This window comes from Carassius carassius, chromosome 23 (assembly GCF_963082965.1).
Source record: "Carassius carassius chromosome 23, fCarCar2.1, whole genome shotgun sequence".
Lineage (NCBI taxonomy): Eukaryota > Metazoa > Chordata > Actinopteri > Cypriniformes > Cyprinidae > Carassius > Carassius carassius.
The window spans coordinates 19,390,787-19,405,072 of NC_081777.1; the positions used below are offsets into that span (position 1 = coordinate 19,390,787).

Consider the following 14,286-nt stretch of genomic DNA (forward strand, 5'->3'; position numbering starts at 1 on the left):
CCAGGTACTAGTAGCTTTTGTACTGTGTGCAGGTGCCAAGTCCTGTTGGAAAATGAAATCTGCATCTCCATAAAGTTGGTCAGCAGCAGGAAGCATGCTAGTAAAACTTCCTGGTATAGGCTGCGTTGACCTTGAACCTCAGAAAACACAGTGGACCAACACCAGCAGATGACATGGCACCCCAAACCATCACTGACTGTGGAAACTTTACACTGGACCTCAAGCAACGTGGATTTTGTGCCTCTCCTCTCTTCCTTCAGACTCTGGGACTCTGATTTCCAAAGGAAATGCAAAATTTACTTTCATCAGAGAACATAGCTTTGGACCACTCAGCAGCAGTCCAGTCCTTTTTGTCTTTAGACCCTTCTGACGCTGTCTGTTGTTCAAGAGTGGCTTGACACAAGGAATCTGACGGCTGAAACCCATGTCTTGCATACGTCTGTGCGTAGTGGTTCTTGAAGCACTGACTCCAGCTGCAGTCCACTCTTTGTGAATCTCCCCCAGATTTTTGAATGGGTTTTGTTTCACAATCCTCTCCAGGGTGCGGTTATCCCTATTGCTTGTTCACTTTTTTTCTACCACATCTTTTCCTTCCCTTCACCTGTCTATTTATGTGCTTGGACACAGAGCTCTGTGGACAGCCAGCCTCTTTTGCAATGACCTTTTGTGTCTTGCCCTCCTTGTGCAAGGTGTCAATGGTCGTCTTTTGGATCAGTCAGCAGTCTTCCCCATGATTGTTTAGCCTACAGAACTTGACTGAGAGACCATTTAAAGGCCTTTTTCATGTGTTTTGAGTTAATTAGCTGATTAGAGTTTGGCACCAGGAAAAAGTAAAAGCGGTCCATGTGTCATACAGATCTATTTTGGCTGTGTTGTATCACATGACAAGCAGGACGCATCGCCATGGAAACAATAAGGCGGTACATTCTAAAATAACAATCGTCTAAAAAAACTCATGCTGGGGGCTCAGCTAGAATATTTTAAACTCAGATGCGAAAAGGTTAAAAGGGTCATGTGATGCTTTTTGAAAGATCATTATTTTGTGAATTTGGTGTAACTGAATATGTTGACATGCTTTAATGTTAAAAAATTGTGTGACCCTCTCTCTCTCTCTCTCTCTCTCTCTCTCTCTGTCTCTCACACACACACGCAAACAGGGCGCGCAAAACATATTTGAACATACAATAGCGAATACTTCAACTAATCACAAAACATACTTTCAGTGGCTGATTCAGAAGCACCAGATTGTCGTAGCAAAGTCAGAATTACCTCCTCTCCTAAGTTCACGAAACGGTCATCTATAAAATGCTTTGCTGTGCTGTTGTAAGTAATCTTAAATATTCCTAAATGCATCTACTTTCGGAAGGCCAAGTAAAGTGCTTTTGCTTTCGCCTAGAAACACACAGTATCTCTCTGACACGGCTGCTTCAGCACTAACTGCGGTTTCTGAAACCACGCCTTTTTTCTTTTCGTGAACATTTGGGCGGCATTACACAAATATTTCCACATAGTGACATATACATGTGGGGGCGTGTTTGAATGAGCCGTTTTAGGGGGCATGGCAGAGTCTTAACTTTGATAAAGAATATCTCTTTGGTTTTGAGACTTTAGTCTTTGCAACTTTATAGATCTTCTTTATGCACCAAGATCTTATAACACTCCAAAGAGAAAGGAAAAATTTTAATCGTATCATATGACCCCTTTAAAGGGATAGTTCACTCTAAAATGTAATTTCTGTCATTTTTTACTCACATGTTGTCCCAAACCTATAGCTATTAATTTCTTTCTTGTGCTGAACACAAAAGAAGATATTTTGAAGAATGTGGGTAACCAAACAGTAGCTGGTCCACATTGACTTTGATAGTATAGGAAAAAAAATACTATGGAAGTCACTGTGGACTAGCAACTGTTTGGTTTTCCACATTCTTCAAAACAACTTTTGAGTGAGTAAATGATGGTATAAAAATAAAACACTATGACAGAATTGACCGACAGATGACAGAATTTTTATTTTTGGGTGAAATATTGCTTTAATGTTAATAAAACAACAAAACACTAAGAGAAAAATCACTCACTACTTTTGACTGAAAAACTTTAATAGATATGCTTTAATTCGGTTGCTAAGCGATGACGTAAGAAGCGCTGTTACCTGGTCCAAGCCTCAACTCGCTTCACTTGAGAATACAACCTCAGCAGCCGTTTATGAGCACTGTTTATTCATATTAATAATTTAAGCTAAACGCTTTCAAACTTACGGTATACACTACAGTGTCCATGCTCACAGCGGCCCAAACACAAATAATTTTTATATATATTTTTTTATATTTATATTTTCATTGTCTGCCTATCTGGGACTTTGGAATGGAGTTAAAGGTTAAGATTATAACTTTTTCGCTAGTATTCTATCACATTGTGAGTTTATATTAGCACCTTTTGTTGTTTTCTCGTGGTAACTGATAGAGCGTTTGGGCACGGAAGCATTGCTATGTGACGTCAGACTTAACAAGCGAATAGGGCTTGGGCGCCACATTGCATTCTGGGATGTGGCGGCCATGTTGACTGCCTCGCAAATTTAAACATACAGCAAGTCGAACAAGAAGAAGAAGAGTTGGGAGAAAGAAAAAAGATGGTAAAATCATGAAAAGGTTGTGGGATTTATAGGGATACGCTAAATAGGGATGCCAGAGACCAGTATGTGGACAAAATCGGCACTATTAATGGTTTGGATCAATATGAAGTTCCCAACAAATAGTGGAGCACCGACGACAATGACGACTTGCCGCACTTTTGCATTACAGATATTTTCTGCTACCTTGTTTGTTTTGTGAGCGCCTACACTTCAGAATAGTTCCGAAGCTACAAGTCATTAGAGTCTAATGTACAGTTCACAAATGGATGGGTTCAGGAGATGCAGATCATAAAGCCAGTATCAGTATACAGTAATCCGACAAAGGTGAGCTACACCTAGCTTCTAGTTTAGTAACTGTTAGTGCTAACAACCACTCACACATGTACTGTTAACTATGTGTTTCTAAAGTGTAGTTAGTAGCTGTCAACCCTCCCATTTTTTTCCGGGGTTCTCACGTATATGAGCTCTTTTCCCGCTGTCTTCCAGTTTTAGTATTTTCCTGTAATATATCCCGTTAGCCCCTCCGTCAGACCTGTCAAGTCTCTGTGCTGTTGTCCTGTTGCTACCCCCTTGCCCTTCCAGCGAAACAGACGTTTTCAAAGCTTACTTGAAAGCAACCTTAGCATGATGTTGGTCTTTTTAAGATAGCGTGGTTGTTGTGAGAGCACGATTTCACGACAATCTGTATGCAAAGTCACGTTAGACCTAGCTTCACAACTTGCTTAACGTTTAATGCAGCAGTTTTGTAGTACGAAATTTTGCTGTCAGCAGAGGGATAGCAACAGAAAGATGAATGTTAAAATTTTCCCGTATTTTGGATGAGTAACCTGGGAAATTTCCCTTTTTTTTTAAATGTTCAATGTTGAGAGGGAGTACGTATAAACACTGTGCAGTAGTCAGAGTAGCAGTAAAGGAGGCCATCAACATGGTGCCACGCGAAGTAATGACGTCACGACGTCAAGCCCTAATGGAATCAATCTATATTCGCTAGTGTTTTCTTCAATTTCTTGAATTCTCCTGCTAAATACAGTTGTACCTAAAAATAAAATGCTGTATGTTTTATTTTTATATTATTCGTATATTATGGGTATTTGTAATGTATCTTTGTTCTTATTTTTTAATTACAAAGATAAAATAACAACAAAGATTTTTATCTCCCATTTAGCCTAAATATCAGTCATTATTTACCAAAGGCTATGTCTTTATAATAAGGAAATTTTTGGCTGCTCGGACAGCTTACACATAAATTTACATTAAAACCAACATGACAGAGAATCGTGATAAAACCGAGAATCGTAATATTTCTGGAAAAAAAGAAAGAAAATCATGATATTATTCTTTTTTCCATATCTTCCACCACTTCTTTTGAGGTCTGTGTTATTTCTCTTCTGATCCCTTCAAGTAGCTAACCACAAATGCAAATCAAATTTGGATTTGTGTAAATCAAAAACAAAAGAAATGTACAATCAGAAAACATGGTACCAAAAATGCAAATTCTCTGTTTGGTTTTAGAACTAGACTCGGCAGCTCTTTATCTTTTGTATTATTATATAAATGTCAAAAAATAACCATGGTTTTATTATAGTAAAACTGTAGTAACCCATGGTTTTTTGGCATGTTGACTAACATTTGTAAAACCACAGATTTACAAATACCATGGTTAAACTACGGTTAATATAGCACAACCATGGTTAATTTGTGGTTACCATGGTTAAACTATAGTAACCATGGTTTTTTGGTTTTATTTGTAGTAAAACCATGGTTAATTTTCGTAAGGGTTTATATAAGTGGTACGGAAATAAGTGGTGTTTGGTAACGCTTTGTTGTTGTATCGTCGGCATTTGTGGTTAAATTAAACTAAAGTGTTGTCAAAAAGTACTTTTTTTTTTACAGTCACTGAAATCAAAACGCTAGTTTAAGGATACAAGTATGGGTGTTGCGTTTCTTCTACCCAGAATGCTGCAGTGAGAGGAAGTGGTCTCTGCTTACGCTGAAGCTCAGGGCTGTCCACCCGATCAGTATAACAGCGCAGGCACAGGACGAGGAGCGCAGACGGGAGAGAACAGACGGCGGAGATGGAGAAGATGGCGATGCGGGGCGCTCTGCGCGACAAGACCTCATTAAAACAAAGAATATTAACGACGAAAAGGGCGTCGACCCGTTCAGATGAAAGAGCAGATCACAACGGTGTGAATATGGTAAGATTTCATTATAGATTCTAACTTCTTGACGTGTTTGAGCGAGTGCTACAGACGCACCAATATGGTGGAAAAGGAGAAGGTTCGACGAGGTGTTGTAAAATGGCCATGATGGGGCCATTGCCAAGTACTGAAAAATTGATTTACTTCGATTTAATCGACGAATTTATGGCAAAAACAACGCGAAAATGTTAGGAAAACAGTGTATGGATATGTAACAGGAAAACTGTGAAGATTTCAACTGGCGGCAACGAAGAGAAACAAGGATTTAACTGTCTACGCATTTAAAATTCGCTTTGTCCTTGAGAGGACATAATGTCCTTGTAACACTGAAAGCGGAAAAAATATACATTCAATTGAAACATTGTTGTAATAATGCAATTTTGGACGTTCCATTTCCATTATCAACATTTTGAGTGTCTTTTGTTGATTTCAAATGTTTTCTTTGAATAAACAGATTTATTAAACATTTTAATGCATTTGTTGTGTGTTAATTACTGAAAAATATTTCCTTTTTTTCCTGATGTACATTGTTTTGAACTTCTTAAGAAAACATTGTGAATATGTCAACTTACCATAGGATTTAGCACGTAAATTTTATGTTTTACTTAAAATAAAGATGCTATTGTTATCTGCATAAAATGTATTTGTTAAACATTTGTTCATTTTATGGTTCTTTTCTACTTGGTAATGAACTTAAATAAAGGTATCCACTTGTATTTTGAAAAACATTTATGCTGTATTTTTCAATGTTAAAAAAACAGGGTGTTGCCTTTTAACCCATTGTGGGTTAAATATATATCTGGGTTATATATATATATATATATATATTAAATTTACAAACTTCTTTCTTAATTTCTGTTTTTCCTTTTTGGTCAGATATTTATGTGAAGTACATTTGTTCCTGATTAGTTCTGTTTTAAAGTATTAAATGTCTTAAAATTGTGCAAAAATGATTGATCAGTATATAAAGTCAAATTTAAATCTGGAATTTCTTTTTCCCTCTGGTTGATGCCACAATATCATAGAAACATAACATAGAAAGTAATGTTCTTTAGTATGTCTTTATTTAAAGTGCAAAATGTTAACTTTGAAGTATTATGTGGTCTTTGCTAAATATGTATATAGAATCAACTGTTCACTGTTATTCGGAAAACAAAGGTTGCTACAAATGTTGCATGTACGAATAAATAAAAACAAAACATGAGCCCTCAGTGATGTTTCTGTATAGTCTTTGTACAAGGTGTATTTTCATTTTATGGACATGAAGTAGTTCCATTTACTTGGCCATTAACTAAAGAAATTGTATTTCATGTAGACAAACCATATGACTAAAGTATTTCTTTTGAACATTTTGACCCTGAAGTGAGCTTTACTAAGTAAAGGAGACAATAAAACACTAATTGTCTATATTTTTGTGTGTACAGGAATCAGAACAACTGGATGACAGATGATGGTGTTTCGTTCAGTCTCATTTCATGTAAATGTAAGTGTTGATAACGTAATGTTGAATAATGTAATGTAAAAAAAGAACTAATTTGTACATTTTAAGCAATATTATGCTTTTTATTTACTTTATCACTGACTACCACTAGGTTGTGCTCTAATTTTTTTGTATATTTGTTTTAACGAAGAATCTTTTTGTTTAAGGTTTCTGATCTGCCATACGTCAAGGAAAGATGAGGAAAATTATTTTCGCTGTAAGTATTGCACTTAAAGAAACATTGTAGAAGGCTAAATTATTAATTTTTTATTGAATGTCATACAGTTTATATTTTAGCTACTTTATAGTTATGCGGTATATTTATTAATGCCTTTGAAAAAGCTTCAAATTTGCTTCAGTTTTACTTTACAGTAATTTTTACATAAAGCAAATCGACAATAATGCTTTTATTCTATATGCAGTCAGTCATCTCTATGCTTTCAGGATAAAGAAAATAAAGTTGTTTGTTATGGTAGCTTTGTCATCTGTTAATATAACAGCAACATTCTTAATGGTGCTAACATTTTAACTTGCATCCATCTTTAGCGATGAAATGCAGACAGAAAAAAAAATTTATTAACAGAAATATACTGAAGGCAACATTATTGCACAATGTTGTTTGGGAATAGTGTGGAAAAATATTTTGTCACATTACATAATATACCGAATGGTATAATTTCCTTTACATTGCAACATTAATAGCTGGAACATTGCGACTTTTACTAATCTAATTAATTTTAACGGTCTAAATTATTCAGTCAATAACAATAATTTATTTATATTTCACTCCTGAGAACACATTAGCATCCCTAATGTGAACAGCTTTAATGCAGCAAACATAAAGGACATGTGACCTTGCAACAAATTTTATATTTACAATAAAAGCTAATCGTCACTTCAGTTACATTTGGGGTTGTTGGTGTTTTTACTTGAAAACCTATTATTTTAAATTTGCCAGCATACCTTAAGCTCATTGCATTTTTTGAGAACTTTACAATACCTTTTAGTTCTGACTTCAGTTTATGAAACTTGCAACCAGAAACTGCACCAGTTGTCAGTTCATGGATTCCCTGGAAATCGAACCCATAACCATAATTAGTGCAAGGATCTACTGTTTGAGCTTGCAGTAATAGCACTGCAATTCCTGCTCAAACTGTGGTTTCTAATAGCAAGGTAGCTACTTCATTGCAGCCAGGGTAATGGAGTCTAATTAGTGATAACATTTATTTATGATTCCCAAAGCAAACAGTATCATCTAGGTGGACGCTACACACTGAGTACCAATAAAAGTGCTATATAAATGTAAAAAATTATTATTATTACTGTAATTATTGCTCACTTTAAGTATTCAATTTCAGTGAGTAATTCACCCTGCACTGTTTGTGCTCCTAATGAGAAAAAGGAGAGTTGTTGTATTTTCTAAATGATCAGACACATGAATTTCATCTGGCAAGTTTTGAACATCCCTTACACTTTAAAAATTCATAAATCATATATAGGGATCGCAGTATTTTGGGCATGGAATCTTGTGACCTGTTTACTGGGCGCTAGTAATCAAGTCACAGCCAACTGCATAGTAATACTCCAACAACCAATCAAAACATCCGAACATCATGGCAGCAACTTTTGAATTAAGAAGCATCATTCACATTTTCAACAGAAAATACATTTAGTGGTATTTGGGAGATAAATAGGCTTTAGGCTTTTCCACTACTGAACCGATAGCATCTTGAATTAATCATTGGGCAGTGTGACTTTAACTCAGCTGACAGTATTGTGTTTTATACTTCTGATCTCACTGATTGTCTTTCTCCCTGCAGATGACGTTTGCCTGAAGAGGAAGCTTCAGCAAAGTTTCAAGGAACAGAAGACTGCTCTGTAAGTCCTCACAGTGTTGTTTGTATTAAGGTTTTACTCCATATGTCTGTCATTATAGCTACATTTAGGCCCCTGAGTTAAGGTATTTTAGCCCAGCAAATGTAGTAGTCAGTAAACAGCATGAAATGAATGTTGTCAAAATAATTAATTTAGAATGTCTGTAATTCTCCACAGTTTTACAAAAGGTAACGAACAAATTCAAAGCTTATTAAAATGAGGATAGGAATAGCTTTAAGTTCAAGTTCCTTTTGGATTTGTATTGATGACCAGACTTTTTCCCATTGACTTGTCTTCAGTACTTGAGCATGATTGAGTGCTGTCTTCACTTCATCTTGTTTTCACTGGAAACCTTTCTTGAGAAAAGTGACTCGTTTCTTGTGGAGTCAGTTCTGCTTTTGTGTGACTTGTTTTACACATCTTTCTTGATTCTCTGCCACAAATGGCCTCCTTTTTATTTTCACTGGCTATTGCATAATTCGTTATGCATTGAAGATGTCACTTTCACTTGCAGTAGTGCCACTTTTATATTGGAATACATCGCAACATTTCCATTTTCTTTGTGTCGTGTGATCGCGGAAACTTTTCTGCTTTTGATTTTGGGATAGGGATCCAGACAGGGACAGACCAACTATTGCACATTTAATAATGTGCTTATTTTAGTGAATTATTCCGTTCCCTTCATATTAAGACACTGTTTAATTTGACCTGCCACCTAATTATTGTAATGACATAGTTGATGAAAAGGGATTCAAACAGTTTAGAAGGAAAATGATCTAATGGCATATTTTTATTAAGAGCAGTGACTTGGAGTTTTTTAATCACTTTTCTGAAGCCTGGCTTTTATTAAACGTACTTCATACCTGGCCTTTTTTTCTTTGTGGATTTTTTTTCTTTTCTTTATAACATTTTGGACAACTTGTTACACACTAATGCACACAAATTTCTCTGATTATGAAGGGACACTTTGCAAGGTCGCTTCTCAATTTGGGTGGTTATTAAGCCTCTTTGTGACACTTTTTGCGCACACACACACACGCATATATAAATATATAAATGAATGCTTAGCAGCCTAAACATTCGAATGACTTAAATGTAACATTGTTACAGTTTTGTTTTAATCACTTAATACATTTTTTTAAATATTGGCCAAAGTTACACATTGTAATAACATTATCACAAGGACAGTTTTGTGACACTTTTTTAATTTTTGTAAAATTTCCTTTAATACATTTTTAATATTGGCCGAAGTTACACATTGTAATAACATTATCACAAGGACAGACACATGAATATTATTTATTACACTTAAATAATTGAAGTTCTCACTTGTTTGTCACTTGTTTCAACGCTTTTCAACTCTGACTTTTAACATGGATTGTTCTTGTATCAGTGACTATTATTACAAAGATTGGAATGAAGTTACCTTTTGTAAAGCACATTCAGAGAAATAATAGCTAATGACAGACATATGTTGTAACACTACAGGATTTCAAAATGCTTGTTTTTTTATGTTGTGATCGTTTAAACTTTGGGTCTATCATAAAGACACTTTATAATTAGCAATGTAAAAAGTAAACTTGTAAGTGAACTAAATCCAAGTATTATAGGTTTTTTTGGGAGTTAAAAAGTAAAGGGTTTTGTAGTGTTGTTTCTTGTGATTTTATGGTAACGAAATAGTGTGAATAGTTTTTTGCACCTACATCTATAGGTGAATGTAACAAAATTATGCTAAAGCTGCGGCAACTATGTAGCATTGTTCTGTTAGCATTTTACCATCAAAATATGAAAAATAGCGCACTTTGTTGTTATTGTCTGTTATTATGCTACTATTATTGTATGGAAAAGTTGTGCATGTTAATTTTGAAGTTGCCTTAATTGATCACCGTGGGAGATTGACCATTGTCTTAAACTTGATAATTGTTAGTTAGAGAACTATACAAAAGGAGTACTGATAAAAATATATATATATTTGTTCGTAGCTAAACCATAGCTGTACGTTACAGTTTTTATGAAAAGCTGTCATTGCATCGTACAGAATACATTTGGGGTTTAAATGTTTTCCCTTCTCCTTTTTGATTTCATTAAGAACCAATTCTGGACAGTCAAGTGGACACTACTGCTTAATGAGGAAGATGGCGGCTCATGTTTTGCTTTTGGATTTGGAAAGACATTTTATTTGTTTGTGATTTGCTGAGATTTTAATTCGCTAACGTGCACTACAAATGTATGTATTTTTTCATATTTTACTGCATTGTTGTTTTGATGAAATGCCTGTATTTCAAAATTTTAAAATGCTTATTTGCCTTTTTAAAATAAAAATAAAAACAATTCGTGATTGAACAATATCGAGTTGCTCTTATTGGATGGAGTATATAAATGACGTTTCGCAAAAGGTTTACTTTGCGGTTTACGTCCAAGTTTAACACAGCTTGTCCGGGTTTAAGGTTTTATTGTTTTATTTATAAAAAAGAAACTAATAATAATAAAAATACAGGTCTACTACATTTACTTATACTATGAATTATTAACTGACAAGCTAGGTGATATTTTCAAACATTAAAGGGTTTGTGTCATTTTTAACTGCCCTTAATGGTTTATTTTTAATTTTATTTATTTTTAAATTCATAGGTTGTATTCAATAATTGATGATTTTGCTTTTTTTTTAATTTTATTTACTTTACCCATTCATTTCTTATTGAATTAAGATAACTAATTTGCTCACAGGAGCCGTCCTGCAAGCAAACTTTCCTCTTTCAAATATCACTTTTGCAAAGTACATTACATATACAGAGCAGCTGTAAAAGGGTTCAAATTAAGTGGTCTAAAATGGTGTCCAGTGTAGTCCAGCACTCACTGCAAAATGGCTCTGTGGTCTGTTCTCTCATTTCCTGTCTCTGCAGGAAGTGAAGGCTTAAAGAAATAATTTTATTAACAAAGATCTCTGCTGCCCTTCATAAACACCAATCTTAAAACTCAGCTTCTATCCCTCTATGGTAAAATTAACTTTAACATTTATTTTATCTACAAAACTAGTTTATATTTCAAATAAAAGGGGTGGGACTTTGGTGCATCACCTGAGCCCTGGGTAAATGGAGAGAACGTCAATCAAAGGCTGAGCTCTCGAAGCTGGGAAGGAGCTTTAGATGGCGGATGAACCTTGGGAAGGGGAGAGCGTTGAGCCACGCAGGGCTCTCGATAGCACTTGTATCTCAACTTTGGTGAACTTTGAGTTCCTCCCGGGGCACCGTAATCGCGTGAAATCGTTCGTTTTAGTGCGTTTTGGACTGTAGAGACGTTAACGCGCACGTTTTGCGACTTTGTTTCGTCGAGAACGGCTCTGGTGTGTGCGTAGAGCGGCCAGTCGTTGTTTTCCCTGCCTTGCGCTGGCAGCCATGGCGGTCCTCCATTTTTAGTGCGCTCTGCTGGGCTCTTCTCTCACTCTCTCTCCATTCAAATAGCCATCGGTGGATTACTGCTATTATTTTTCTTTCTGAATATTATTCCGATTATTAATTTTGTCTCAATCCTGTAATATCTTTTGATTTTTTTTCATGTTATGGCCAAAGTAACAAATCGGATATTTTGTCAGATGTGAATGTACTGCTACAGTCCTCCTCCTGTCAATGCAATAGGTATGTTTACATAGCTTCTTTTTTTATTGTCGATTTTATATGCTATCATCGTTATGTTTTAATCGTCCTTTGTTTGATGACGCAGTAAGAATTTATGCTTGTGGCTCGGAATCTATTGCTTTGAAATGCCATCGACACATGGATATTTGACATCGAATACAGTCGAGCAGGTGTTCTTTCAATTGCGATGCCTTTTAATTTAAGAAATAATATAAATATTTATTAATTTTAAATTACCCGACGCCGACTTACCTTCTCCATATTTCGCAACGGCTGGAATTTTTTTTTTTTTTGATGGTTCATCCCACTTTAAACTTTTGACAGTTAATACCTGGACAAAAGACCATCATTAACACATCCCAAGACAAAATCATGATGAAGAATAAGAGTAAAAAGCAGGAAGATGAAGGCTCTACTCAAAGCAATGCTTCCAGGTACGATCTTTCATATTTTTCCTCTCTTTTTTTGACATGTGTCTTGATTGTTTACCTTTACAAGCATGGTTGATCACCTGTGCAGAACTTTAAACCACAATGTCTGTGAAATATTTGGGTTTCGGATCACTGACCTTGGGATAGATGTATAGCCACACCCTGATTTTTCTAGTATTTCTAAAAGTGAATTCAAGGCCTTTGGGCCTTTACCCAAATTTATAGTCAAGATGCACAGGGTTTATACAGATTTATGCAGTGATTACAGTTCTAATATTTCCACTTTAATAGTGATCGTGTGAAATGACCTTGTCTGATTAGTATGTGCTGCATTGCACCACTATGTAAAGTTAATGACATTTTAAACACTTTTACTTTTTACATTGCATGAGTTTAGCATTTGATAACTTTGAATTAAAATTGCTGTACTTGTATAGAGAACCTGTTCAGTCTGATTTTCTTTAAATATTTTAATGGAATCCCATTTCACACACAAACTGTTTAAAGAAAGTAAAAAGAAGAGAAATTTTACATATGAATGATTATATGTTGTAATTGGTTTTTTTTTTTTTTTTTGTAATAGCAACAAAATTATTGCTTGTGTGTTTACTGTGCAACTTTATTTTAAATTATATGACAAACTGTTGCTTATTACTTGAAATAAGGATCACTTTAGTTTTTTGTTTTGTTTATATATATATATATATATATATATAAGGTTACTAAAATGCTACACATGACCCGTGTGAATTACAATATTTGTCATTGGTTATAAGGGTACTAAACATTTGTGGAGTAAATATTTATATTTCCCTAATGACATTGGGTTTATGACCTCATATATTAGTACACTTCTAGCTTAGCACTCAGTCACATATTTCATAATTCACTACTTTTGAAACAATTTATTGTAAAATACTTTGGGTTCCGCTCTTTATGTTTGTTTTAAGAGTGTTTATGATTTTTAAGCGTTGTTGAGGACCAGACTTTTTTTCCTGTTTTGTTACAATTGGTTTAGTTTGTATAACTTTCTGCAGCATAGCTAGCTTTTGGGTGAAACATTAAAAACCTTGGAAAAAAATAACAGACATATATTTTGCTCCTTACACCGATAGTACCATCTAAAATTCCAATGTGAATATGTATATGTTCTAGCATTATCCCCTCCAAGCCAAATAAAAAACAGGATGTATTGGTTTCAAACATGCAAGTGGAAGCAAATTATTTTAGATACTTTACTACACTCACAGTTACTCTCATTTCCATATGAAAACTGGAACTATTTGAGTTGTAAATAGTTATTTTATATTAAGAAGAGTAATTTGCCTTTTTTCAGAAATGTTTTTAAATATTAATTTCTTTAAAATACTACAAAACGACAAGGTTTTTGCAGGGGACTTTGAAATAAGACAGTGATGCCATTTTTCAGAGGTTTATGTTTTGTTTAATCAGGAAATATACATAAAAATACTTTAAGACAACCATTTGACTGCAATATTTTATCTTAAGGGAGTCATATGATGTTGCTAAAAAGAACATTATTTTGTGTATTTGCTGTAATGCATTGTTTATGTGGTGTAAAGTAAAAAAAAAAAACACGTTATTTTCCACATACTGTACATTATTGTTTCTTCTCTATGCCCCGCCTTTCTGAAACACGTCGATTTTTTTCAAAGCTCTTCGCTCTGAAAAGTGAGCTATCAAGTGCGTTGTGATTGGCTGAATAAACTCAAGCGTGTGACAAAAATGTTACGCCCCTAAACACACTATGATGTGTGTCCCGGCCCGACCAGACAAAACCAATAAAACCAATTTCAAACGAGGCATTTGTTGCTTCCAGTGTGGACGTAATTGGTGATTATAATGACTCGTACTGTGTTTTTCCGCATTGTTGCAAATGGCACTGCGTAAACATAAAACCATGTCTGCATTTGTGATCGGAGAAACAACAACAAGTGCTACTTTACACTGCTCATAACTCACGTTTGAATCATCAGTGGCAATTCTTTAAATATAAAAAATATACTTACAGGCT

General features: G+C 34.8%; 1 protein-coding gene across 8 annotated transcripts in view; it reads left to right on the forward strand.

Moving 5' to 3' along the window:
* The first annotated feature begins 4,548 nt into the window (after positions 1–4,548).
* The window catches only part of chd2 (chromodomain helicase DNA binding protein 2), a 33,160-nt gene continuing 23,422 nt past the window's right edge, over positions 4,549–14,286 (forward strand). For 3 of the 8 annotated variants that reach the window (XM_059506404.1, XM_059506406.1, XM_059506407.1), the window contains exon 1: positions 10,877–12,254. In XM_059506404.1, coding sequence (XP_059362387.1) covers positions 12,193–12,254 — 62 coding nt within the window. In that variant the 5' untranslated portion in view covers positions 10,877–12,192. Of the gene's footprint in view, positions 4,828–6,254; positions 6,314–6,477; positions 6,528–8,130; positions 8,189–10,274; positions 12,255–14,286 lie in introns of those variants that run through there. The other 5 variants (XR_009423175.1, XR_009423174.1, XM_059506405.1 and 2 more) reach the window with 5 other exon arrangements.